The sequence below is a fragment of the Mirounga leonina genome, unplaced genomic scaffold, assembly GCF_011800145.1.
Source record: "Mirounga leonina isolate KUSES-001 unplaced genomic scaffold, KU_Mleo_1.0 Mir_204, whole genome shotgun sequence".
Lineage (NCBI taxonomy): Eukaryota > Metazoa > Chordata > Mammalia > Carnivora > Phocidae > Mirounga > Mirounga leonina.
Genome location: NW_023270513.1, coordinates 7,889,354 through 7,915,256, shown reverse-complemented (window position 1 = coordinate 7,915,256; position 25,903 = coordinate 7,889,354). Strand labels below are relative to the sequence as shown.

The 25,903-nt window shown below is 37.3% G+C and overlaps 1 protein-coding gene across 1 annotated transcript in view; it reads left to right on the top strand.

Annotated features, from left to right (window-relative positions):
- LOC118025903 (fibronectin type III domain containing protein 3C1-like) overlaps positions 1 to 25,903 on the top strand; it is a 71,338-nt gene that overhangs the window by 34,751 nt on the left and 10,684 nt on the right. The window contains exons 14-23 of the mRNA XM_035028622.1: positions 157 to 243; positions 478 to 616; positions 1,201 to 1,269; positions 1,856 to 1,974; positions 2,090 to 2,195; positions 2,969 to 3,060; positions 3,273 to 3,386; positions 5,383 to 5,532; positions 24,894 to 25,162; positions 25,503 to 25,715. Coding sequence (XP_034884513.1) covers positions 157 to 243; positions 478 to 616; positions 1,201 to 1,269; positions 1,856 to 1,974; positions 2,090 to 2,195; positions 2,969 to 3,060; positions 3,273 to 3,386; positions 5,383 to 5,532; positions 24,894 to 25,162; positions 25,503 to 25,715 — 1,358 coding nt within the window. The remainder of the gene's footprint in view (positions 1 to 156; positions 244 to 477; positions 617 to 1,200; positions 1,270 to 1,855; positions 1,975 to 2,089; positions 2,196 to 2,968; positions 3,061 to 3,272; positions 3,387 to 5,382; positions 5,533 to 24,893; positions 25,163 to 25,502; positions 25,716 to 25,903) is intronic.

Below are 25,903 nucleotides of genomic sequence, written 5' to 3'. Positions count from 1 at the left end.
TGCTCCGCCCCCCCCCCCCGAGTGTCTCCATTTTTTATGGAGGAACTAAGGTTCAGAGAGACTAAGGGACTTGCTCAGGACCACCCAGATGGGAAATAAGCTGAAGTTGGAACTTGAACCTAAGCCTAATTCCTAAATTCATTCTTTCATTTCCAGGGGTTGGGTTTTAAACCTAAATATAATGGAGAAGACCTCTCATGCACTATAAGAAATCTTCAAAGAAGTACTACATACAAGTTTAGGGTATGTGGCTATAATTTATAAATTTGTATCATATTTTTAATATTAAATTATACTCTTCACTGGAGATTAAAAAAATGAGTATCTTTTTTGGTTGAAATTAAACATTATTTTGCATTTAGTTCTCAGAAATCTTCAAATAACCTGCTTTATAATATTATTTGCAAACTATGCACATTTTCAAATCAGATATTTATTTCCAGTGGTCAACCAAGGTATTCTCTTTTACTCAAACAGATCTTTGCCTACAATTTGGAAGGAAGGAGTAACCCCAGTGGAGAAGTAAAATATACTACCTATCCAGATAAGCCTGGATCCCCTGAAACACCATATATAAAGGGAAAAATCTATGCACACAGAGTAAAAATTGGATGGGGTAATGTTTTTGTATTTGAAATGTACCCTTTCTGTCTTAATATTAACTATTGAGAAGAAATCTTCCTCTAACTGCCCGCAGCTTTATAAAATATTCTCTTATTTTCATTTGAAATATTTCACCTTATAAATGAGTTCAGTTGTAAATGACATTTTTTATAGTTCTCTGTTGAGTTCTCTATTGCTATCTCATTAAGTCACACATGAACAAATTACTAAATTTTATATGAGCCTTCAAAAATTATAGTTATTCCAAGTAAGATTATATCTAATATAGAGGCCAAAATGAAAAAGACACAACAATGATAAATGCCAGCTTGATAAGAAATTATGTTTTTACAAATCATTTTGCCTCTCAACTGGCAAAATCTACTTCAAGGTACAAATACTTAGCATTTTAGTCTCTTTGAAAGAACTTTAAAATCTTAATTCATTAAGATTTTAGTTTCATGTCTAATATTAATACCCTATTAAATTTCATGTTTGTATTTTTTCTCCATAAAAATTTTAATTTATAAGATAATGTTCCAATGAAAGACTTTTAAGTTTATTCAAGAATAATATTAATTTTATTTCTCTTTTCAGAACCACCCAAAGATAATGGTGGGACATACACTTCAAGTTACAGTTTAGAAGTTAGTGAAAATTCAGATGGTAAGACATCATGACTTTTTTTCAAAGTTATAAGATTTTTTAAAAGTTTTTATTTAAATTCCAGTTAGTTAGTTAACATACAGTGTACTATTAATTTCAGGTGTACAATATAGTGATTCAACACTTCCATACAACACCTGGTGCTGATCACAACTGTGCATCATGATTTTTTTTAAAGTTTTTATTTTGAAATAGTTTTAGATTTATCCAGAAGTTGTCAAAATAGTGTAGAGAATTCCTGTATATAACCTTCACTCAGCTTCTCCTAAAATTAGTATCTTACATAACCATAGTACAATTATCAAAACCAGGAAATTGGCATTGGTACAATACTATGAACTAATCCAGGACTTACTTGGATTTCCCCATTTTTTAGTAGCAAATTATGTTTATTTACTGATCTTTTATTATTTTATGGCTAATTCTATAAGGAATATAATTATTTAACTATTGTAAATAGGTAACTGGACCACAGTTAGTTTCCAAAATGCTTATTTCTTAGTATATACATGAGATAATAATGGGACCCATAAAATTTATAAGCTACCTATAAATAAATTAGATAAATTTGCTTTTATCCCTTCAGAGAATTCCTGGAACATAATCTACAGTGGAACCACAAAGGAATTTCTATATGATCACCTGCAACCTGGTACTACATATAAACTGAGAGTCTTTTGTACTTCACCTGTAGGCCAAAGCCAGGTGAGGAAACAGAGAGGGAAGTGTGTAAATTGAGGATTGAAATTATTTATGTTACTGTTTTAAAAAACTGAATTTGAATTTAATATAATCATAAGGTATTTTGTATTTCTCTTAGCCTTCAGATATATTGACTATTCAAACACCTACTCTTTCTCCTGCATCTTGCCATCCTCTACCTTTGAATGGTGAAACCAAGACCAAAGAAACGAACATCAAATGTGGTGAGGCTTCTTGTATGATTTGAATGACTTCGCCTAAATTTCTTGTTTTGTAACCTCTGATTTTAATTAATTAATGTTACTGAAGCAGAGCAAGTGCATTTTTTACTACAAAATCAAATAATATTTACAAAACTGTTTCTTACTTGGTAATTGAAATCACAACTTTTGAAGCATAATTAACATTCAATGTTATATTAGTTTCAGGTGTACAACATATTGATTCAATAATTCTATACATTAGTCGTGCTCACCACAATAAGTATAATCACCATCTATCACCATACAATGTTATTACAATATTACTGATTATATTCCCATGCTGTACTTTTCATCTCCATGACTTATTTATTTTATATAACTAAGTTTGTACCTTTTAATCCCCTTTATCTATTTTGCCCATCACTCCACCCACCTCTCCTCTGGCAGCCACCAGTTTGTTCTCTATATTTAAGAGTCTGGGTTTTTTTTGGTTTTTTGTTTGGTTGGTTTGTTTTTTAGAGTGCACATATAAGTGAAATCATATGGTATTTCTCTCTCTGTCTGACTCACAACACTTAGTAAATACCCTCTAGGTCCATCCATGTTGTCACAAATGTTTTAAATATCAAAATTAAATTTAAAATTCAATTGACACAATTAATATAATTTGAGTATTCTGTTACTTTATTAAGTGTTTTCACATTGTGTCTTCTAAAATTATTTTGTATTATTTTAAAGGACCACCCCTAAAATTACTTGCAAATTTTTAAAATTTATTCTGTACATTTTTGTAGATTATCATCCTAATGAAAACTCTGAAGCACCTGCATATGTCAATAAGGCAGAAGATAACCAAGATGACAAACGAGGGCACCCTAGTTCCAAAGTGAGATCCATAGTGAGTAAATTAATTCTGAAGAATCCAGTTTCTGGTTAAAAGTAGTGAATAGTGCTGGAGAAGTTGCATTGTTCAGTTGACCCATTCATGGTTCATTTCACTTTGGATGAATTTATGCTTCTACTTCCTGTCAGGGTGGGGAGTGACCATATCTGCACAATCACCTTTGTGTTTTCTTATTTGTTTGTGTTTATTTGTAGTTGGGACCTCATCCATTGAAGTGTGAAAGTGCACCAGTCCCAAGCCCTCCTTCTCAATGTGGTATACCTGTGCTAACCTGCAAGGGTCCAACCTGTGTTGTTGTTAGTTGGGGGGTATGTTATCAATTTATTTTTATTAATTTTGTTGATATAAGAGCACACCTATTGGTTTAGTATTTTTTTTTGAAAGTCTACAACTCCCTAAGGAGTCAGAGTTTAGATTAGGGTTCCATAAATCTTGGACCATGGTTCTAGAACAACATAAGACCTGATACTAGTACTATTAGGAAGGCTAAGGCTAGGGACACCTGGGTGGCTCAGTCAGTTAAGCATCTGCCTTTGGCTCAGGTCATGATCCCAGGATCCTGGGATCACGTCCGGCATCAAGCTCCTTGCTCAGCCCCTATTAAATAAATAGGGGCACCTGGGTGGCTCAGTCAATTGAGTGTCCGACTCAATTTTGGCTCAGGTCATGGTCTCAGGGTCTTGAGATCAAGCTCTGCATCAGGCTCCATGCTCAGCATAGAGTCTGCTTGAGATTCTTTTCCTCTCCCTCTGCTCCTCCCCACTGCTCTCTAAAATAAATAAGTAAATAAAATCTTTAAAAAAAAAAGAAGAGGTGCCTGGGTGGCTGAGTCAGTTAAGCGTCTGCCTTCAGCTCAGGTCATGATCCCAGGGTCCTGAAATCGAGCCCCATGTCCAACCCCTTGTTCAGCAGGGAGCCTGCATCTCCCTCTGACTGCTGCTCCCCCTGTTTGTGCTCGCTCTCTCTCTCTGTCAAATAAATAGATAAAATCTTTTTTAAAAATTTAAATAAATAAATAAATATCTAAAACTATGGTAATCCTATGGTAATCCTGCTTTTCAGACTCTATATTTATAGAGATTAATAAATTTGGAAAACCAAATAGGCGATCAATAGGTAACTAATTTAATTTTTTAAAGGTTTATTTATTCATTCGAGACACAGAGATACAGAGAGAGAGAGAATATGAGCAGGGGGAGAAGCAGAGGGAGGGGGAGAAGCAGGCTTCCCGCTCAGCAGGGAGTCCAATGCGGGGCTTGATCCCAGGACCCTGGTATCATGACCTGAGCCAAAGGCAGACGCTTAACCATCTGAGCCACCCAGGCGCCCCAACTAATTTAATTTTTTTTTTAAGATTTTTATTTATTTATTTGACACAGAGAGACAGCAAGTGCAGGAACACAAGCAGGGGGAGTGGGAGAGGGAGAAGCAGGCCTCCCGTGGAGCAGGGAGCCCAATGTGGGGCTCGATCCCAGGACCCTGGGATCATGACCTGAGCCGAAGGCAGACGCTTAACGACTGAGCCACCCAGGTGCCCCCTAATTTAATTTTTAAAACCAAAACAAGAGATAATAAAATCAATTTATAGAACTTTGAGCCCCGCATTGGGCTCCCTGTTCGGTGGGAAGCCTGCTTCTCCCTCTCCCTCTCCCCCTGCTTGTGTTCCCTCTCTCGCTGTGTCTCTCTCTGTCAAATAAATAAATAAAATCCTTAAAAAAAAGTGACTATGAGATAATGAAGCTTTAAAAAATGTTTTGCATCCATGTGAATAGCTCCCCATTTAAATAAGCTCAAAAAATAAAAACTGGCCTAGTTTTTAAGCCACCTATGTATCTTTGAATTTTTCTTCCATTCTTCCCAGACTCTAGCAGAGGGTTTTTAGCATTGACACAAAAGCTTTAGTTTGATAATAATAAATGACAATCTGATAACAGCACTGTACAAAATCCAGAGAATACTGGAATTTGTGTTTGAACCCACTAATCAATAGTAATATTAAGCAACATTAGTATATCTAGGTTTGCTCTTTTTTAAGTAACCTATTTGAGAATACTTTTAACAAATTAAAAATAGGAATTTATCAAATATGTGGGATTAGCCAATCCTTTCTCTTAATTTTATTTGAGCCTTTTAATGTTAATTATAGTATTCTGCCTTATATTTAATTATTTCTACAATTGTCTCATACCATTTAATAGATTATGAGTTTTGATATTGAAAAATTATGTTGTAACTCTCCACAATATCTAGTATAATGACAATTTATAGAAAGAACTCAATTTCTGTGTTTGTTGCATCTTTTAGATTCCTTTGTGTAATGGTGCTGAAATCACTGAATATAGACTTGACTGGGGACAAAGTGAAGAATCAATGCACTTGATTTACACTGGCCCTTGTCTGAGCTATGAAGTTAAAGGTCTCATTCCTGCAACTACATATTTTTGCAGAGTTCAGGTAATCCCAACAGTTATTCCAATGTAAATAAGACAACAGTTATTAACCTATACTATCCACATCCATAATACTGACACCATTTCCAGTGTAGTGACTAGAAGGGATTAATAGACTTCCAAATGTTAAATATTTCTCATGTTCAGCAACATCATTCTGAGCTCCTTCACCTAGCATTTAAAGCCCCACATAATCTGGAACCTACTTTTTATGCCAACTTGATCAGCCATTATTTTTTCTACAGTTCTGTTTCCCAAATTACCTTGAACTTAACAATCACCTGAAATGCTTGTTTAAAACACTGATTCCTGCACCTTCACTCAGACTACTGAGTCAAAATTTCTAATCCAGTGACTTCTTAATCTGTAAAATTAAAAAGCACTCAAAGTGATAATTATCATCAATTAGGAAAAACTTCAGAAACTATTTCAAACAAACAAGTCTGCTCTACCACCACCCCAAGTATGCCTTGTACATTTGTTCATGCCTTATTCATTGCCTATCTTGTCCCATAAAACCAAGCTTTTGCATCAGTGCTTCCCTGAAAACCTTAGCTGGAAGTGATCTCTTCCTCCTCTGAACTACTAGAATTATAAGACACACAACATTAAGGTTTGGGGAAACAATCCAAATTTGGAAAGATCTGATATGTTGTCCCTATAAACTAAAGCCATCAAATTGTAGGAGCCCTAATACTGAGAATCTAAGTTCCATCTCCCAGATTGCCTTTCATCACTGGAAGTAATTTTTTTTTAAATCCTTTGTCAACTTTTTTGGGTATCTATTTTTTTTTTTTTTTTTTTGGCAAAGTGCTCTGACAATATATATTTGTGAGAAGGCCACTGCAATTGTCCAAAGGACAGGTGAGTTTATGAATATTAAGGATGCTACAATGGGAATGCTAAGACATTAATGGAGCTGAAAGATATTTGAGAAGTAAAAATCAATGGAATGTGATCCTGCCAAGACAGAATATCCCCATACCTCCCAGGTCCTCCTTCTTACAACTAAAACTCTCTGAACATAACACAACAAACAAGCATAGACTATAAATGGTGGAAAAAAAGAAAAATGTAAAAAGAAAAGGATCCTAAGGACCTCACAAATTGAAAAACAACACAGTAGTGAGCCCCTTGGGTTTCGTTATCACCACACACATGTCCCAGAAAGGGTATGGGAGAAGCCTCCAATTCAGAACTGCCAACAGAGATAGGGAAAAAATCTTCAAGAAAAGCCTACATCCCGCCAACAAAATGACTGGGAAAATGCTAGCCTAACCACAGAAAATCTCTTAAGTAATGCGCACCTTACTCCAGCCAAATGAAATTGAAATCTCAATTAAAAAACCACACACATTCCTGCCCTTCCCCAACCCTGAAATTTCAACAGGCAGAGTGGGAAGCTGACCATCCAAGCCACCCCAGAAGCAAGAAACATGCTCCAGTTTCCCTACCCAGTAGTTTCAGTTCCAGAAGGGCCAAGCACGGAGTTAATCTTCCATTCACTGCCTGGCAAAATCAGACAGTGCTCTGCTCCCATCCCCTGCCAACTGGTGTCAGTATGGCCAAGCAGGGACCTTATGATCTTCCACACCTTTTTGGATGGAAGTGGGAAGGAGCACTCTAATTCCCCTGAATGGTTAGTGTTGGCAAACTCAACTTCCACCCTCACCCAGCAGCAATGGACTGACCAAGGTGGTGTGATTCAGGCTAGTTAGCACTCTATTTTCTTCTTACCCCTGTGTCAGTGAAGCCCAATGAGAAGTTTATTTTTTTAAACTTAAGTATAGATTAATTGACATACAATATTTTTTATTATTATGTTCAATTAGCTAGCATCATTAGTTTTCTACATAGTGTTCAAAGATTCATTAGTTGCATATAACACCCAGTGCTCATCACCACATGTGCCCTCCTGAATACCCATCACCGGGCTAACCCATTCCCCCACTCCCCTCCCTTCTGTAACCCTCAGTTCAGTTCCTGGAGTCCAGAGTCTCTCATGTTTTGTCTCCCTCTCTGATTTCTTCCCATTCAGTTTTCCCTCCCTGCCCCTGTGGTCCTCTATGCTATTCCTTATATTCCACATATGAGTGAAACCATATGATAATTGTCTTTCTCTGCTTGATTTATTTCACTTAGTATAATCCCCTCCAGTTCCATCCAAGTCGAGGCAAATGGTGGGTATTCATCCTTTCTGATGGCTGAGTAATATTCCACTGTAGATATGAACCACATCTTCTTTATCCATTCATCTGTTGAAGGGCATCTCAGCTCCTTCCACAGTTTGGCTATCGTGGACACTGTTGATATGAACATTGGGGTGCATGTGCCCCTTCTCTTCACAATGTCTATATCTTTGGGGTAAATACCTAGTAGTGCAGTTGCTGGGTCATAGGGTAGCTCTACTTTTAACATCTTGAGGAACCTCCATACTGTTTTCCAGAGTGGCTGTACCAGCTTGCATTCCCAGCAACGGTGTAATAGGGTTCCCTTTCTCCACATCCTCACCAACATTTGTTGTTTCCTGTCTTGTTAATTTTAGCCATTCTAACTGGTATAAGGTGGTATCTCATTGTGGGTTTGATTTGTATTTCCCTGATGGCTAGTGATGTTGAACATTTTTTCATGTGTCAGTTAGCCATTCATATGTCTTCTTTGGAGAAGTGTCTGTTCATGTCTTCTGCCCATTTTCTGACTGGATTATTTGTTTTTGGGGTGTTGAGTTTGAGAAGTTCTTTATAGATCTTGATACCAGCCCTTTATCTGGTATGTCATTTGCAAATATCTTCTCCCATTCTGTGAGTTATTTCTTAGTTTTGTTGACTGTTTCCTTTGCTGTGCAAAAGCTTTTTATCTTGATAAAGTCCCAAAGTTCATTTTTGCTTTTGTTTCCCTTGCCTTTAGAGACATGTGTTGAAAGAGGTCACTGTGGCCAATGTCAAAGAGGGTATTGCCTATGTTCTCCTCTAGGATTTTGATGGATTACTGTCTCATATTGAGGTCTTTCATCCATTTTGAGTTTATCTTTGTTTATTGTGTAAGAGAATGGTCCAGTTTCATTCTTCTGCATGTGGCTGTCCAATTTTCCCAGCACCATTTATTGAAGAGACTGTCTTTTTTTCTGTTGGATATTCTTTCCTGATTTGTCGAAGATTAGTTGACCATAGAGTTAAGGGTCCATTTCTGGGCTCTCTATTCTGTTCCATTGATTTATGTGTCTGTTTTTGTGCCAATATCATGCTATCTTGATGATCACAGCTTTGTAATATAGCTTGAAGTCAGGCATTGTGAAGCCCCCTGTTTTGGTTTTCTTTTTTAACAATTCCCTGGCCATTTGGGGTCTTTTCTGGTTCCATACAAATTTTAGGATTGCTTGTTCCAGCTCTGTGAAAACTGTTAATGGTATTTTGATAGGGATTGCGTTGAAAGTGTAGATTGCTCTGGGCAGCATAGACATTTTCACAATGTTTATTCTTCCAATCCATGAGCATGGAATGTTTTTCCATCTCTTTGTGTCTTCCTCAATTTCTTTCATAAGTGTTCTGTAGTCACTAGAGTATAGATCTTTCACCTCTTTGGTTAGGTTTATTCCTAGGTATCTTATGGTTTATGGTGCTATTATAAATGGAATCAATTCCTTAATTTCTCTTTCTTCAGTCACATTGTTAGTGTATAGAAATGCAACTGATTTCTGTGCATTGATTTTGTATCATGCCATGTTGCTGAATTGCTGTATCAATTATAATAATTTTGGGGTGGAGTCTTTCGGATTTTCCACATAAAGTAACGTGTCATCTGCAACGACAGAGAGTTTGACTTCTTCTTTGCCAATCTAAATGCATTTTATTTCTCTTTGTTGTCTAATTGCTGATGCTAGGACTTCTAGTACTATGTTAAACAAAAGTGGTGAGAGTGGGCTTCCCTGTTGTGTTCCTGACCTTATGGGAAAAGCTCTCAGCTTTTTCCCCGTTGAGAATGATATTCGCTGTGGGCATTTCATAGATGGTTTTTATCATATTGAGTTATGTTCCCTCTATCCCTATATTTTGAAGAGTTTTAATCAGGAAAGGATGCTGTATTTTGTCAAATGCTTTTTCTGCATTGACTGAGAGGATCATATGGTTCTTGTCTTTTCTTTGTTAATGTGATCTATCAGTTGATTGATTTTCAAATGTTGAACCACCCTTGTATCCCAGGAATAAACCCCACCTGGTCATAGGGAATAATCCTTTTAATGTACTGTTGGATCCTATTGGCTAGGATCTTGTTGAGTATTTTGGTATCCATGTTCATCATGGATACTGGTCTGTAATTCTCCTTTTTGATGGGGTCTTTGTCTGGTTTTGGGATCAGGGTAATGCTGGCCTCATAGAATGAGTTTGGAAGTTTCCCTTCCATTTCTGTTTTTTGGAACAGCTTCAGTAGAATAGCTATTATTTCTTCTTTAAATGTTTGGTAGAATTCCCGTGAGAAGCCATCTGGCCCTGGACTCTGGATTTTGGGGAGGTTTTGATTACTGCTTCAATCTTATTACTGGTTATTGGTCTATTCAGATTGTCTATTTCTTCCTGTTTCAGTCTTAGTAGTTTCCAAGTTTCCAGGAAGGCATCCATTCCTTCCAGGTTGCTTAATTTGTTGGCATATAGTTGCTGGTAATAATTTCTAATAATTATTTCTATTTCCTTGGTGTTAGTCTTGATCTCTTCCTTTTCATTCTTGATTTTGATTTGGGTTCTTTCCCTTTTCTTTTGGATAAGTCTGGCCAGAGGTTTATCGATCTTATTAATTCTTTTTTTTTTTTTAAGATTTTATTTATTTTTTAGAGAGCGAGCGAGAGAGAAACAGCATGAGAGGGGAGAGGGTCAGAGGGAGAAGCAGGCCCCCCGCTAAGCCGGGAGCCCGATGTGGGACTCGATCCCAGGACCCTGGGGTCACGACCTGAGCCGAAGGCAGATGCTTAACCATCTGAGCCACCCAGGCGCCCTCGATCTTATTAATTCTTAACTATTGAAAGATATGAATTTAGTGTCATCATATTGTCTGTAAAGTCCCTGTTTCTATAGATTATCTCTTTAAATTTCTGGTCTGGTCTATATTACTCTTGGGGGTCTTTCTTCTTTTATAGAATCTCCCTTAAGATTTCTTGCAGGGCTGGCTTGGTGGTCACATATTCTTTCAGTTTCTGCCAGTCCTGGAAGCTCTTTAGCTCTCCATCCATTCTGAATGACAGCCTTGCTGGATAAAGCATACTTGCCTTCATGTTCTTCTCATTTAGTACCCTGAATTATGTCTTTCCAGCCCTTTCTGGCTTGCCAGGTCTCTCTGGATAGGTCTGACGTTATTCTGATGTTCCTCCCTCCATACATAAGAAATCTTTTCCCCCTAACTTCTCTCAGGATAGCTTCCTTGGCTCTAAGATTTGCAAGTTTCACTATTATATGCTGGGGTGTTGGTGTATTTTTATTGATCTTGGGAGGAGTCCTCTCTGCTTCTTGGACATGAATGCTTGTTTCCTTCCCCAGGTTAGGGAAGTTCTCAGCTATGATTTGCTTAAATATGCCTTCTAGTCCTCTCTCTCTCTCTCTCTCCATCCCCTGAGGGATCCCAATAATTCTGACATTGGACTGTTTCAAGACATCTTTGATCTAAGTCTGTTCTCATGGGCTTCTACCTGCCTATCCCTATCCTCCTCGGTTTCCTTCCTTTCTATCAGCTTATCTTCTAGATCACTGATTCATTGTTCTGCCTTGTTTACCCTGGCTGTTAAAGAGTATCCAGTTTAGACTGCATCTCATTCATAGCATTTTTAGTTCGGCCTGATTAGATCTCATTTCTGCCCTTAGAGATTCTATATTGTCGCTAATGCTTTTCTCAAGCCTAGCTATTGACTTCATGATTGCTACCCTGAAGTCTATCTCTGACATCTTTCTTATATCCATATCCATTAGATCTGTGGCAGAGGACATTGTCTCTGATCCTTTTCTTTGTTGGGAGTTCCTCCTTCTAGTCATTCTGTTGAGGGATGGTTGAGGGAATGGACAGCGTCCAAAATATCAACCTTGACCCAAGCAAAAAACATCTACGAAAAAATCCAAAGTGGGCGAAAGCTACCACAGATATGCCATCAAAGCCAAGATGATCGAAAACAATAAAAAAGAAAGGAAAAAAAAGAGGGGGGCGGGGAGAAAGATTATAATCTCTCAGGGTGGACACAGCAGGGTGATCTGCCTGTTCCTGCTTGATTTTTGGTCTGTGTGGTAGAAGACACTATATCCCAAAATTGCAAAGAAATCAGAACTTACATATATATCAAGATAAAATTGAATAGAGTGAAAACTGGGCTAGTATGGGGTATAAATCTATAAAGCATATATGTGAAAAAGAAAATAAAAGTTAAGAAGCAACTTTAAAACATAGGTTGGGAAATACAAATTATTTGAAATGGGAGCAGGGTTTAAAAAAAAAAGAAACCAAAAAAGAAATGTAAAATTTTAGCCTAAAGTATAAACAAGTTGTGAGGGAACAGCTGGAACTCCCTATTATTTTCCCCTGGCACTGGAGTTTTACAGTTCTGTGGGAAATAAGCTTAAGCTTATTCACCTGTTCTTCCAGTCTGTCTTCTGGGGGAGGGGCCTGCTTGCCTGTGTGGGGTTGCCCCACCCCTTGTCAGGGGGATGGGCTTAATGTGAGCTGGTTGGCTGCGTGGCTTTTATTCCCTGGCATCTTTCCACTTCTCTTTAGAGGGTCAGAGCTAACATGGCCCTGCAGCCCAGAGCCACAATGTTGGGGTCGACACCCCTCAACAGATCCTCCAGTTCAGTCCGTCTCCACTTCTGCCTGTACCAATCTCCACAGACTTGAGCATTTTCTGGAGGAGGGGCCTGTTGCGTTGATTCTCAAATGTCTTTGCCCCAGGCAGAATTGCACTGCCCTTGCCAGGAGCCAGGCTAAGTCATCTGCCCCGGTTTGCTCTCTGTGGCTTTTGTTCCCTGAAGGCTTTCCACACAGCTTTAGAGGATTAGAATGAAAATGGCAGCCTCCCAATCTCTGGCCCTGGAACCGAAAGCTTGGGGCCCCACTCCTCTGTGAGCCCACAGAGAAAAGCAGTCAATCACTCCTGTTACTCCTAGTCTCCCTAGTCTCTAGCACTCCGTGTCCACCTGGCCTGTGACAGAGCATTGCTATCTCTGGCACACGGCCCTGTTTGAAGTCTCCAAACCCAGCAGATTCCTGCCATAGGCTCCTGCACCACTCCTCCCAGGGAAGGAAGGGGGCTGTCCCTGGTTCTGCCACTTGTTGGGCCCCTATTTGAAGAGCAGTGGCCTGACTGTGCCGCAGATCACAGTTTATGGCAACCCCGAGCTGATAGCCCACTCCTCGGCTCACTCTTCGTGGCCAGCTTCCCTGCTCCAATACCTGGGAGCTCTGCCACACTCAGGCACCCCCGCTCCTCCTGTGACCCCAAGGATCCTGAGACCACACTCTCCCAGGAAGGGTTCCACCTCCCACTTAGCTGCCTGAGTGACATCCCTCATCGGAGCAGACTTCTGTTCTAATTTTGTGCTCCACTGCTCTATCACTTGCCAGTAGCCAGCTGAGGGAGGCTCCCTCCCCCCATGGTCTGTCTTCCCATATATGGCCTTGGATTCACTTCTCCACATCTCCTACCTTGCGGTAAATGGTCGCTTGTCTATTTGTAGAATTGCAGCTATTCTTTTCTTCAATCTCCAGTTGAGTTCACAGGTGTTCAGAATGGTTTGATAGCTATCTAGCTGAATTCCTGGGACCAGATGAAATTAAGGTCTCCTACTCCTCTGCCATCTTGGACTCCTCCCCCACAGTGAGAAGTTTAACCTACAGTTCCACCTACCAGCACTGAGACGAATGAGGACATGGGAAGCAGGACTAGGCAACATTCAGGTCCCTCCTTCACCTGCTGTCCACTGAGGAGCTCAGCCTGCATCTCTACTCAGCAACAAAAAGGCAAATCTAGGTGGTGGGAGGCTATGCTACTTGGCACCCTACTCCCCCACTCCCTTCTCCTGGTGTCATTAGGACACAACTGGGAACTGAGCTTCCACCTCCACCCTAAAGGAACACAGAGATATTAGTCAGTTCTCCATTTACCCCTTCATGGTATCATCAGGGACCAGTGAGGAGCTGAGCTTAGACCCACACTCAGAGACAGTCATATGGTGAAAATAGTTGCCCTATATAATAACCAAAATAAAAACCTTACTGAATGGGTTCAATAGTAGAGTGATGACAGAAGACAGAATCTGTGAACCTGAAGACAGATTAATAAAATCTGAATACAGATTGAGTAACAGAAAAGATTTTAAAAGAAAAAAATGAACAAAGTTTCAGGGACATATGGAACAATAACAAAAGAGCTAATATTCATATCACTAAACTCCCAGAAGGAGAGAAGATAAAGAGTGGAAATGAGGGCGCCTGGGTGGCTCAGTTGGTTAAGCGACTGCCTTCGGCTCAGGTCATGATCCTGGAGTCTCCGGATCGAGTCCCGCATCGGGCTCCCTGCTCGGCAGGGAGTCTGCTTCTCCCTCTGACCCTCCCCACTCTCATGCTCTCTCTATCTCATTCTCTCTCTCAAATAAATAAATAAAATCTTAAAAAAAAAAGAGTGGAAATGAAAAATTGTCCAAAGAAACAATAAAATCTTCCCAATTTGGGGAAAAACATAAACCAAACAATTTAAAGAACTGAGAAAATCTAAAATAGGACAGATCTGAAGAAATCCACACTACCAAAACATATCATAATTAACCTTTTGAAAATAAAAAACAAATAAAAAAAAATCCTTAAAGCACCCAGAGAGAAATGGTACATTACTTATAGGTGAAAATCAACTCAAAAGACAAATATATCTTTTGAAACCATGGAGGCCAGAAATAAGTGGCACATTTTTCAAGTCCTGAAAGAAATTAACTGTCTACTTGAAATTATATTCAGTAAAATTGTTCTTCAGGAATGAAAAGAAAATAGACATTCTCGGATAAGGAAAACTAAGAATTTGTTGCCAGTAAAACTCCCAATAAAAATTGGATACAGAAAGCACTCTTTTAAAAAAAGGAAATGATAACAAAAGAAGGCTTAGAACTTCAGCAAAGAAGTGACATTGGGGTTCTGGTCCAAGATGGTGACATAACAGGCTCCTGAACTCATCTCCTTCCACAGACACACTGAAACCACAGTTAAACATGGAACAATTTCCTCTGAAAGAAATCCAGAAATTAGCTGAGGGACTTATAAACACCAGAAAAATGAGAGAAAAAAACATCAAAATGGGTAAGAAAAGCTGAGATATACTCTCAATATAAACTCCACATACAGCACAGCAGCATACAATGGGGAGGAAACTCACAACCGCCAGTTTTTCTCTGAGGAGTGAGGAATTTGGGTCCAACACCTAGCACACCAAGTTTGAAAACCTCCACCTAATGGGCAGGCCCCTAAAATACCTAGCTCTGAAAGCAAATGGGGAATGCATCCATGAGACCCACAACACTGTACCAAACAAAGAAACAGTCTTAATGGGCTTGCTAGGACTCACACTGGCTATCCCCTCAGGTCTCAGTGCAGAGGTAGTAGAAACACCCATCTCCCAGCCTTTCCCTGAAAAAGGCCTATTTGAATATTTTTAAAGCTGTAACCTAAGAGTCAGCCTCCTAATTTAGCACACATCTAAGTGATAAATACAATCTCCATCTGCCACACTCCAGGTCACTAGTATCTCCTTGAAAGGAGCTTGTGCACATGTATGGCACCCCAGCATTGTGGTTGCCGCCCAAAGGATGCAACAATTGATTTCCTGGCTCTGGTGGCCAGTGAAGCTTGTATTTACAGGTTTCAGAGTACTGTAGCAAACAAAGAAACAGTTCTTGACTGGCTGTAACCCCAGGGCTTAGTACAGGGGCACAAGTCGGAAACACCCATTTCCCAGTCTTTCCCTGAAAGAGTCTGTTTTGCATATCTTACAAGCTGCAGCTGAGGGTCCAGCTTCCAATAAGCTTGAATTGAGGTGCTGACTGGTATCCTCCCCTTTGGGACACTGACAGATACTGGCATACCTTAAACCACTGGAACCACTAAGAACAAAGAATCTAGCTTGCACAATCACTAAGGGCTAGGACCAGGCCAAATGATAATGTTCATCTTCTACACAAGGCTACTCCTTCAAGACTGTGAGAGAGGTAGATGTTCTATCTAATGCACAGAAAGGTAAAATAAGGAAAAAGAGAATATTTTCCAAGCAAAAGACCAAGATAAACCTCCAGAAACAGCCTTTAATAAAATGGAGATAAGATATTTACCTGATAAGGAGTTCAAAATAGTGGTCATAAAGATACTCACCAAAGTCAGAAGAACAATGCATGAACAAAGTGAAAATTTCAACAAAGAGATAGAAAGTTAAAAAGTACCCAACAGAAATCACATAGGTAAAGAATATAACTGAACTGAGAAATTCAATAAAACGGTTGAACAACAGACAAGATCAAGTGTAAGAGAAAGGATCAGCAAACTTGAAGACAGGGCAGTAGAACTCATGCAATCACAGGAACAAAAAGAAAAAAATGAAAAGGAGGGGACTTATGGGCTATTATAAAGGAAACCAATATACGCTTATAGGGATCCCAGAAGGAGGACAGAGAAAAAGGGGAAGAAAGCTTATTCAATGAAATGGTGGCTAAAATATTCCCTAAACTAGGGAAGGAAATAGCCATCTAGATCCAAAAAGTTCTGAAAGACCAACTAAGATAATCCAAAAAGACCCAATACACAGACACATAATTGTCAAAAGTTAAAGACAAAGAAAGAATCTTAAAAACAGCAAAAGAAGAACAACTTGCTACATGCAAGAGAACATAACAATATCAGCAGATTTTTCAGCAGAAACTTTGCAAGAAAGAAGACAGTGGCATGATATATTCAAAGAGCTGAAAGAAAAAACTGCGAACAAGGAATACTCTACCCAGGAAGGTTGTCCTTCAGAATTAAAGGAGAGATCAAGAATTTCCCAGACAAGCAAAACCTGAAGGAGTTCATCACCAACACACAACAACACAAAATTTTAAAAGGACTTTTAAAGCTGAATGAAAGGACACTAATTAGTAACAGGGAAACATGAAAGTATAAATCACAGTGGTAAAAGTAATTATATAGTTAAATTCTGAATACTATAGTGTAACATTGGTGGGTAAGACACTTATAAATCTAATGTGAAGGTTAAAAGGTGAAAGTACTAAAAACGATTACAATAATTTAATGTATACATAAGATAAAAACGTGTAAATTGTGCCAATTGAAGACATAAAATGGAGGTTAGAGTAAAAATACAGGCCTTTAGTACACATTCAAACTTAAGTTGCTATCAGCTTAAAATAGACTGTTATAAATATGTTTTTTATAAATCTCAAGGTAATCACAAAGCAAGAACCTATAATACATACACAAGAGAGAAAGAAAGGAATCTAAAGATATCACTGTAGAAAATTATCAAATCACAAAGAGCAAGAGAATCTTATTTATTCTCTCCAGAGAACAATTAAAATTGCAGTAGTAAGTCCAAACATATCAATAATTGCTTCAAATATAAATGGATTCAATTTTACAGTCAAAAGGCACAATTCTACAGTCAAAATGGCTGATAAAATAACAAGACCCAACTATATATAATGTCTAAAAGTGATTCACTTCAGCTCTAAGGACACACACAAAGTGAAGGAATAGGAAAAGATATTCCATGCAAAAGGAAACTAAAAGAAGGTAGGGATAGATCTACTTATACTTGACAAAACAGACTTTCAGCCAAAGACAGCAATAAGAGAGAAAGTTACTATATAGTGGAAAATGGCCTAATCCAACAAGAGGATATATCATTTGTAAATATTGATGAACCCAACATAAGAACACCTAAATATATAAGGCAAAAACTAACAGACCTGAAGGGAGAAACAAACAACAATGCAATAATAGTAGGAAACTTCAATATTCCACTTTCAACAATGGATATATTGCCTGAACAGAAAGTGAAAAAGGAAACACGGGATTTAAACTGTATGTTAGACTAGATGGACTTAACAGATATTTACAGAACATTCCATCCAACAGCAGCATACGCATTCTTCTCAAGTGCATATGCAATACTTTCCGGGATAGATCATATGTTATGTCACAAAAAAACCTTAAAAAATTTAAGATGATTGAAATATCAAGCATCTTTTCCAACCACAATGGTATGAAACTAGACATTAATTATTAAGAAGAAAACTAGAAAATTCACAAATATGTGGAGACTAAAACAACATGCTACTGAATAGTCAATGGATCAAATAAGAAATCAAAAGAGAAATAAAAAAATATCTTGAGACAAATGAAAATGTAAATACAATATACCAAAACTTAATGGAATGCAGCAAAAGCAGTTCTAAGAGGGAACTTCATAGTGATAAATGGCTACAATAAGGAAAAAGAAAGTACTCAAACAAACTAAATTTACTTAAGGAAATTTAAGGAACTAGAAAAAGGAACTAGAAAAAGAAAAACAACCTAAGCCTAGTAGAATGAAGGAAATAACACAATGAGATAACAATAAACTAGTTAAATGAAATAACAAAGATCAGAGTGGAAATAAATAGAGACTAAAAAAATAGAGATCCACAAAACTGAGACATGGGTGTTTTTCTTAAAGATAAACAAAATAGAAAAACCCTTATCTAGACTTACTAAGAAAATAAAAATTAGGATTCTTTTTAAAGATTTTATTTATTTTAGAGAAAGAGAGAATGCACGAGCTGGGGGAGGGGCAGAGGGAGAAAGAGGGGAAGCAGACTCCCCACTGAGCAAGGAGCCTGACACAGGGCTTGATCTCAGGACCCCAAGATCATGACCTGAGCTGAAACCAAGAGTCAGATGCCTAACTGACTGAGCCACCCACGCACCCCAAGAAATAAGGTTTCTAATAAACAAAATTAGAAATGAAAGAGGAGACTTTCCAACTGATGCCCCAGAAATACAAAACACCATAAGAGAGTGCTATGAACAATTATATGCCATGTTAAAAAAGGCAGAAGAAATGAATATATGCCTAGAAACATACAACCTACACAGACTGAATCATGAATAGAGAATACGAACAGATCAATAATAAGTAAGGAAACTGAATCACTAATAAAAAATTTACCAATAAAGAAAAGTCCAGGACCTATCAGCTTTACTGGTGAATTATACCAAACATTTACAGAATTAATAGAAATCCTCAAACACTTTCAAAAAATAGAAGAGGAAAGGATACTTCAAAATTCATTTTATGAGACCAACATTACAATACTACACCAGACAATACAATACAAGAAAAGAAAATTACAGTTTCCCCAAGAAACATAGATGCAGGGGCACCTGGGTGGCTCAGTCATTAAGCGTCTGCCTTCAGCTCGGGTCATGATCCCAGACCTGGGATCGAGCCCCACATCAGGTTCCCTGCTCAGCAGGAAGCCTGCTTCTCCCTTTCCCACTCCTCCTGCTGGTGCTCCTGCTCTCGCTGTCTCTCTCTCTGTGTCAAATAAATAAATAAAATCTTTTTAAGAAAAAAGAAACATAGATGCAAAAATCCTCAACAAAATATTAGCAAACCAAATTCAACAATACATTAAAAGGATCACACACTATTATCAAGTGGAATTTATTTCAGGAATGCAAGGATGGTTCAGCATCTACAAGTCAATCAGTGTGATACACCACATTAATGAAATGAAGGATAAAAATCATATGATCAAAAAAATCATATGATCCTCTCAATAGATGTAGAAAAAGCATTTGACAAAATTAGACATCCATTCACAGTAAAACAACAAAACAAAAAAACTCTCAACAAACTGGTTAGGGAGTGATCATACCCCAACATAATAAAGGCCATATATGACATGCTCACAGCTAACACTATTCTCCCATCCAAGTACTAACCAGGCCTGACCCTAGCTAACACTATTCTCAACAGTAAAAAGCTAAAAGTTTTTCTACCAAGATCAGTTACGAGACAAGGATATGAACTCTTGCCACTTTCAGTCAACATAGTCCATGGAGTACTAGCCAGAGCAATTAGGGAAGAAAAAGAAAAGGCATCCAAATCATAAAGAAGTAAAACCATCCCTATTTTCAGGTGATACATTATATGTAGAACATTCTAAAGACTCCACCAAAAAAATCATAATTGAGGGTGCCTGGGTGGCTCAGTCAGTTAAGCATCTGCCTTTGGCTCAGGTCATGATCCCAGAGTCCTGGGATCAAGCCCTGCACTGGGCTACCTGCTCAGCAGAGAGCCTGCTTCTCCCTCCCCTTGCTGCCTGACACTCCCCTTCCTTGTGGTGTGTGTGTGTGTGTGTGTGTGTGTGAAATAAATAAAATCTTTAAAAGAAAAAGAAATCATAATTGAATTCCATAAAGTTACAGCAGACAAAATCAATATACAAAAGTAAGCTGTGTGGGGCACCTGGGTGGCTCAGTTGGTTGAGCGTCTGACTCAGGTTTGGCTCAGGTCATGATCTCAGGGTCATGGGATTGAGCCCCGTGTTGGGCTCCGTGTTCACTGGGGAGTCTGCTTGGGATTTTTTCTCTCCCTCTCTGCCCCACCCCCCTCAAATAAATAAATAAATCTTTAAAAAAAAAAGTTGTGTTTCTATACACTAATAACAATCTGAAAGAGAAACTAAGTAGATAATCCCATTTATGACTGCATCAAAAAGAATAAAATACTAAGGAATAAATTCAACCAAGGTGAAGGATCTATTTACTGAAACTGTAAGACATTGTTGAAAGAAACTGAGGAAGACATAAATAAATGGAAAGATATTCTGTGCCCATGGATTGGAAGAATTAACATTGTTAAAATATCTATAACTACCACAGAATCTACAGATTCAACACAACCCCTATAAGAATTCTAGTAATATTTATCACATTAATAAAACAAACAGTTCTAAAACTTCTATGGAACCACAGAAGACTCCAAATAGCCAAAAAAAATCCTGACAGAGAAAAGGAGAGGCATAACATGTCCTCCTTTCAAACTGTATTACAATGCTATAGCAATCTAAACACTATGGTACTAGCACAGAAACCAATACATAAATCAATGGAACAGAATAGAGATCCCAGAAATAAACAGGACATATGGTCAATTAATTTATATCATAGGAGACAAGAATATACAAGAGGAAATGGATTATCTCTTCTAAATAGTAAACTGGACAGCCATGTGCAAAAGAATGAAACTGAACCACTATCTTACACCATACACAAAAATCAATAAAAAATGACTTAATGACTTCAATATAAGAACTGAAATCATAAAAATCCTAGGAGAAAACATAGGGGGTAAGCCTCTTGACATAGTTGTACCAATGATATTTTGGATTTGACACCAACAGCAAAGGCATCAAAAGTAAAAATAAATAAGTGGGACTACATCAAACTAAAATCCTTCAGCACAGCAAATTAAACATTAAAAAAGTTAAAAGATAGGGCACCTGGGTGGCTCAGTTGGTTAGGCGTCTGACTCTTCGTTTTGGCTCAAGTCATGATCTTGTGGCTGTGGGACTGAGCCCTGTGTTGGGCTGTGACAGTGTGGAATCTGCTTCAGATTCTCTCCCCCTCTACCTCTCATTCACTTTCTCTCAAATAAATAAAAACAATCTTTTTTAAAAAGTTATAAAGAAACCTATGGAATGAGAGAAAATATTTGGAAATCATGTATCTGATACAAAGGTTAAAATATATGAGGAACTCATATAATTCAATAGCAAAATAGTACTCATTCAATTTAAAAATGAGCAGAGGAGTGCCTGGGTGGCTCAGTCATTAAGCGTTTGCCTTGGGCTCAGGTCATGATCCCAGGGTCCTGGGATCGAGCCCCATATCGGGCTCCCTGCCCTGTGGGAAGCCTGCTTCTCCCTCTCCCACTTCCCCTGCTTGTGTTCCCTCTCTCGCTGAGTCTCTATCAAATAAATAAATAAAATCTTTAAAATACATATACATATATCCTCTCATAAATAAATAAATAAATAAATAAATAAATAAATAAATAAATAGCAGAGCAACTGAATAGACATATTTCCAAAGAAAACATACAAATGTTCAACAGGTACATAAAAAGATGATCAACATGACTAAACATCAGAGAAATACAAACCAAAACTACATGAGATATTATCCCATACCCATCAGAGTAGCTATCATCACACTTTTTTGTATTTTAATTCCAATATAGCTAAAATACAGTGTTACATTAGTTTCAGCTGTACAATATAGTGATTCAATAATTCCATACATCACCCAGTGCTCACAAGTGCACTGTTTAATCCCAATCACCTATTTACCTCATCCCCTAACCCCTCCAAAAGTTTGCTTTCTATATTTAGAGTTTGTTTCTTGGTTTCTCTCTTTTTCCTTTCCTAATTTGTTTTTTAAATTCTACATATGAGTGAAATCATATGGTATTTGTCTTTCTCTGACTTATTTCACGTAACATTATACTCTCTAGCTCCATCCATGTCATTACAAATAGCAAGATTTCATTCTTTTTTATGGCTGAATAATATTCTGTCATACATATATACCACACCTTTACCCATTCATCTATTGATGTGTACTTGGACTGATTCCATAATTTGGCTGTTATAAATAATGCTGCAATACACAAGGAGGTACATGTATCCCTTTGAATTAGTGTTTTTGTATTTGGGGGGTAAATAGTGTGAATACTGGACTGTAGGGGAGTCCTATTCTTAACATTATGAGGAACCTCCATACCACTTTCCACAGTGGCTGCACCAGTTTGCATTCCCACCAATAGAGCAAGAGGGGTGCTTTTTCTCCACATTCTAGCCAATGTTTGCTGTTTATTGTGGGGTTTTTTTAGCCATTCTCAAAGGTATGAGGTGATATCTCATTATAGTTTTGATTTGCATTTCCCTGATGATTAGTGATGTTGAGCATCTTTTTGTGTGTCTGTAATCCATGTGTATGTCTTTTTTGGAGTAATCAACATAAACTTCACACCTTATGTAAAAATTAACTCAAAATGGACCATAGAAAACTGAAAATTAAAATATAAAACTATAAAGCTTTTGGAAAAAATCACAGAAGATCTTCAGGATCTAATGTAGGCAATGAGTTCTTAAACTTCATACCAAAAGCACAATCCATAAAATGAAAAATTGATAAATTTGACCTCCTCAAACTTTTTAAAAAGATATTATTTATTTATTTGAGAGAGGGAGTGAGAGAGCACAAGCAGGGGGAGCGGCAGAGGGAGAGGGAGAAGCAGGTTCCCTGATGAGCAGGGAGCCTGATGTGGGGCTCAATCCTAAGACCCTGGGATCATGACCTGAGCTGAAGGCAGATGCTTAACCAACTGAGCCACCCAGGTGCCCCTGACCTCCTCAAACTTAAGAAGTTTTACTCTGCATAAGACCCTGTGAGGAGAACAAAAAACACAAGCATAGACTGGAAGAAAATCTTTACAAAACACGTATCTGACAATGGACTAATACCTAGAATGTATAAAGAACTCTCAAAAGTCAACAGTTAAAAATCCAAACAACCCAATTACAAAACAGGCAAAAGACATGAAGAGACCATTCACTGAAGAGGATATACAGATAAACACATGAAAAGACCTACAACATTATTAGTCATTAGGGAAATGCACAATGAGATATCAACACACCTAATCAAAATGGCTAATAAGAAACAGTAATAACACTAAATGCTGGCAAAGATGTAAAGAAACTGGACTAATCATACATTTCTGGTGTGAATTACATCCACTCTGTAAAATAGTATGGGAGTTTCTTACAAAACTAAACATGCACTTACTAATATGCCCAGCACTTTTGGGCACTTATCCCAGAGAAATGAAAATGTATGTCCACAATAAAACCTGTACATGGATATACATAACTCCTTATTTGTAAAAGCCAAAAACTAGAAATGACTGATTATCACATGATCACATTAATAGTTTTAATATATAAATATTTTTATTTATAAATAAATAGTTTTAAAAATTAGCACATTCATACATGGTATACTATTTGGGAATAACTTCAACATATAAATAGTTTTAAAAATTAGCACATTCAACATATAAATAGTTTTAAAAATTAGCACATTCATATAAATAGTTTTAAAAATTAGCACATTCATACATGGTATACTATTTGGGAATAAAAAGAATCAAACTATTGATTCACACAACTTCAATGGATCTCAGGGGAATTATGCTGACTGAAAAAAAAGCCTATCTAAAAAATTTACATACTGCATTATTCTATTTATATAACATTCTTGAAATAGCAAAAATACAGGTTAAAGAATAAAATACTAGTTGTCAAAGATTAGAAAAAGAGGGAAGGAAGTTGCTGTGAGTATAAAAGTATAGTACAAGGGATACTTGCAATGGAATATCCTAACTGTTGGTTGTCACATTAAGCTACACATCTGATAAAACTACGTATAACACTATACAAATGAGTGCATGTAAAACTGGTGAAATCTGAATAATGTCAATGGATTTTATCAATGTCAATTTCCTGATTGTATATTGTACTATAGTTATGCAAAATGTTCCTTTTGGGGTAAAGTGTGTAAATTGTACATTTAAGTCCACAATGATCTCAAAATAAAAAAATTTTACAAAATCAATAAAACAGTGAATTGATGTGAACTTCAGACTACCACCAACAGAGATAGTAACTAGAAAATAAAGGAAAGAAAGAAACTTTAGTAGGCTAAGTGATGAGTTCAGTTCGGGTATATTTTTCCTGAAATGTCCATATTGTATTCTTCACTTACCTTCACATATTTAGACTTTTTACCTTCCTAAATATGCAACCTAAAGATTTTAGTGTCTATGTGAGCATCTTCAAGTCATTTTGTTTCATACTGCAATATATAAATGTATCAAATCAGAGGCACCTGGATGGCTCAGTCAGTTAAGCCTCCTACTCCTGATTTCTGCTCAGGTCATGATCTCAGAGTCATGAGATCAAGCTCCACGTTGGGCTCTGTTCTGGGCATGGAGCCTGCTTAAGATTCTCTCTCTCCCTCTCCCTCTGCCCCTGCCTACCACTTGCATGCTCTCTCTCTAAAAAACTCCAAAAAGTATCAAATCAATATGTTATACACTTTAAACTTGCACAATGTTATAGAGCAATTCTACCGCAATTAAAAAAAAAATTTTTCTTAGAATTTGAGGTTAAAATTTTTGTCTTGTTTTTATACAACAAAATGGTTTATGCACAAAACAAAATAATGAAGCTCTAACAGAATATACTTTTTCAGGCTGCAAATGTAGTTGGACTGTTTGGAGAAACTGGCATAGTAACCACACCAGCAACTGTACCAGCAGTAGTACCAATGCTCCATGAAGTTGAAAACAAAGTTCCTGCCAAACTGGCATCATCTTGCATTGCTATTCAATGGGAGGAACCTGATTGTCATGGCTCTCCAATCACTGGATATAACATTGAATATGGAGACAGAAAAATTCTGACTGTTGAAAGAGTAACAGAGTGTCTTCTAAAAAATCTACAGCCTGATACCACATACAAGTAAGCTGCTTGTATCTTACTTTGGGTAGATGAAGTTTTTCTGAGAATTTTGAACAAATCTACATTTCTTTGTTTTATATAATCTATACATTTTTTGAAAGAGAATTTTACTATTTTAGAAGTATTTGGCATTACTAAAAGCCAGTTTCTCCTCATCAAAAACTGTCAATACTGATAATGCAAATTCAAGATTTTGGCCTCAAAAATTTGTCTATAATAATCAGTATAATATGATGGTCAATATCTTTTCATAGGGTGACTAGGGGCATAGTTTAAATGTAGAAATTTATTTTCCTTTCTAAATCCAAATTAATAGTTTAATTTTTTTTCTTACCACTAGAATCAGAATTCAAGCTATCAATCATTATGGACTAAGCCCTTTTAGCCAATCAATAAGAACCAAAACCAAGCCACTACCACTTGATCCTCCTCATCTTGATTGTGTGGTCTATGGACACCAGAGCCTCAAACTGAAATGGCGTAACTCTTCAAGCAAAGGATTACTTTCCAACCTTATAAGCTACAATTTGTTAATAGGAGATCGATCTGGGAGGTAAGCTATATGTACTATTTAACATGTATTCTAATAAAAATGTTTTAAAATTTCCTATCTTAAACATATAATCCAAAGTGGTTTCAATGAACTGATAGATGTGAAAGCAGTACATTATCATGTTAGTTTCTTAAATTCCTACTGATAATTTAGCTATTTTTGTTCTTCCAAAACACTTCTTCCTTTAT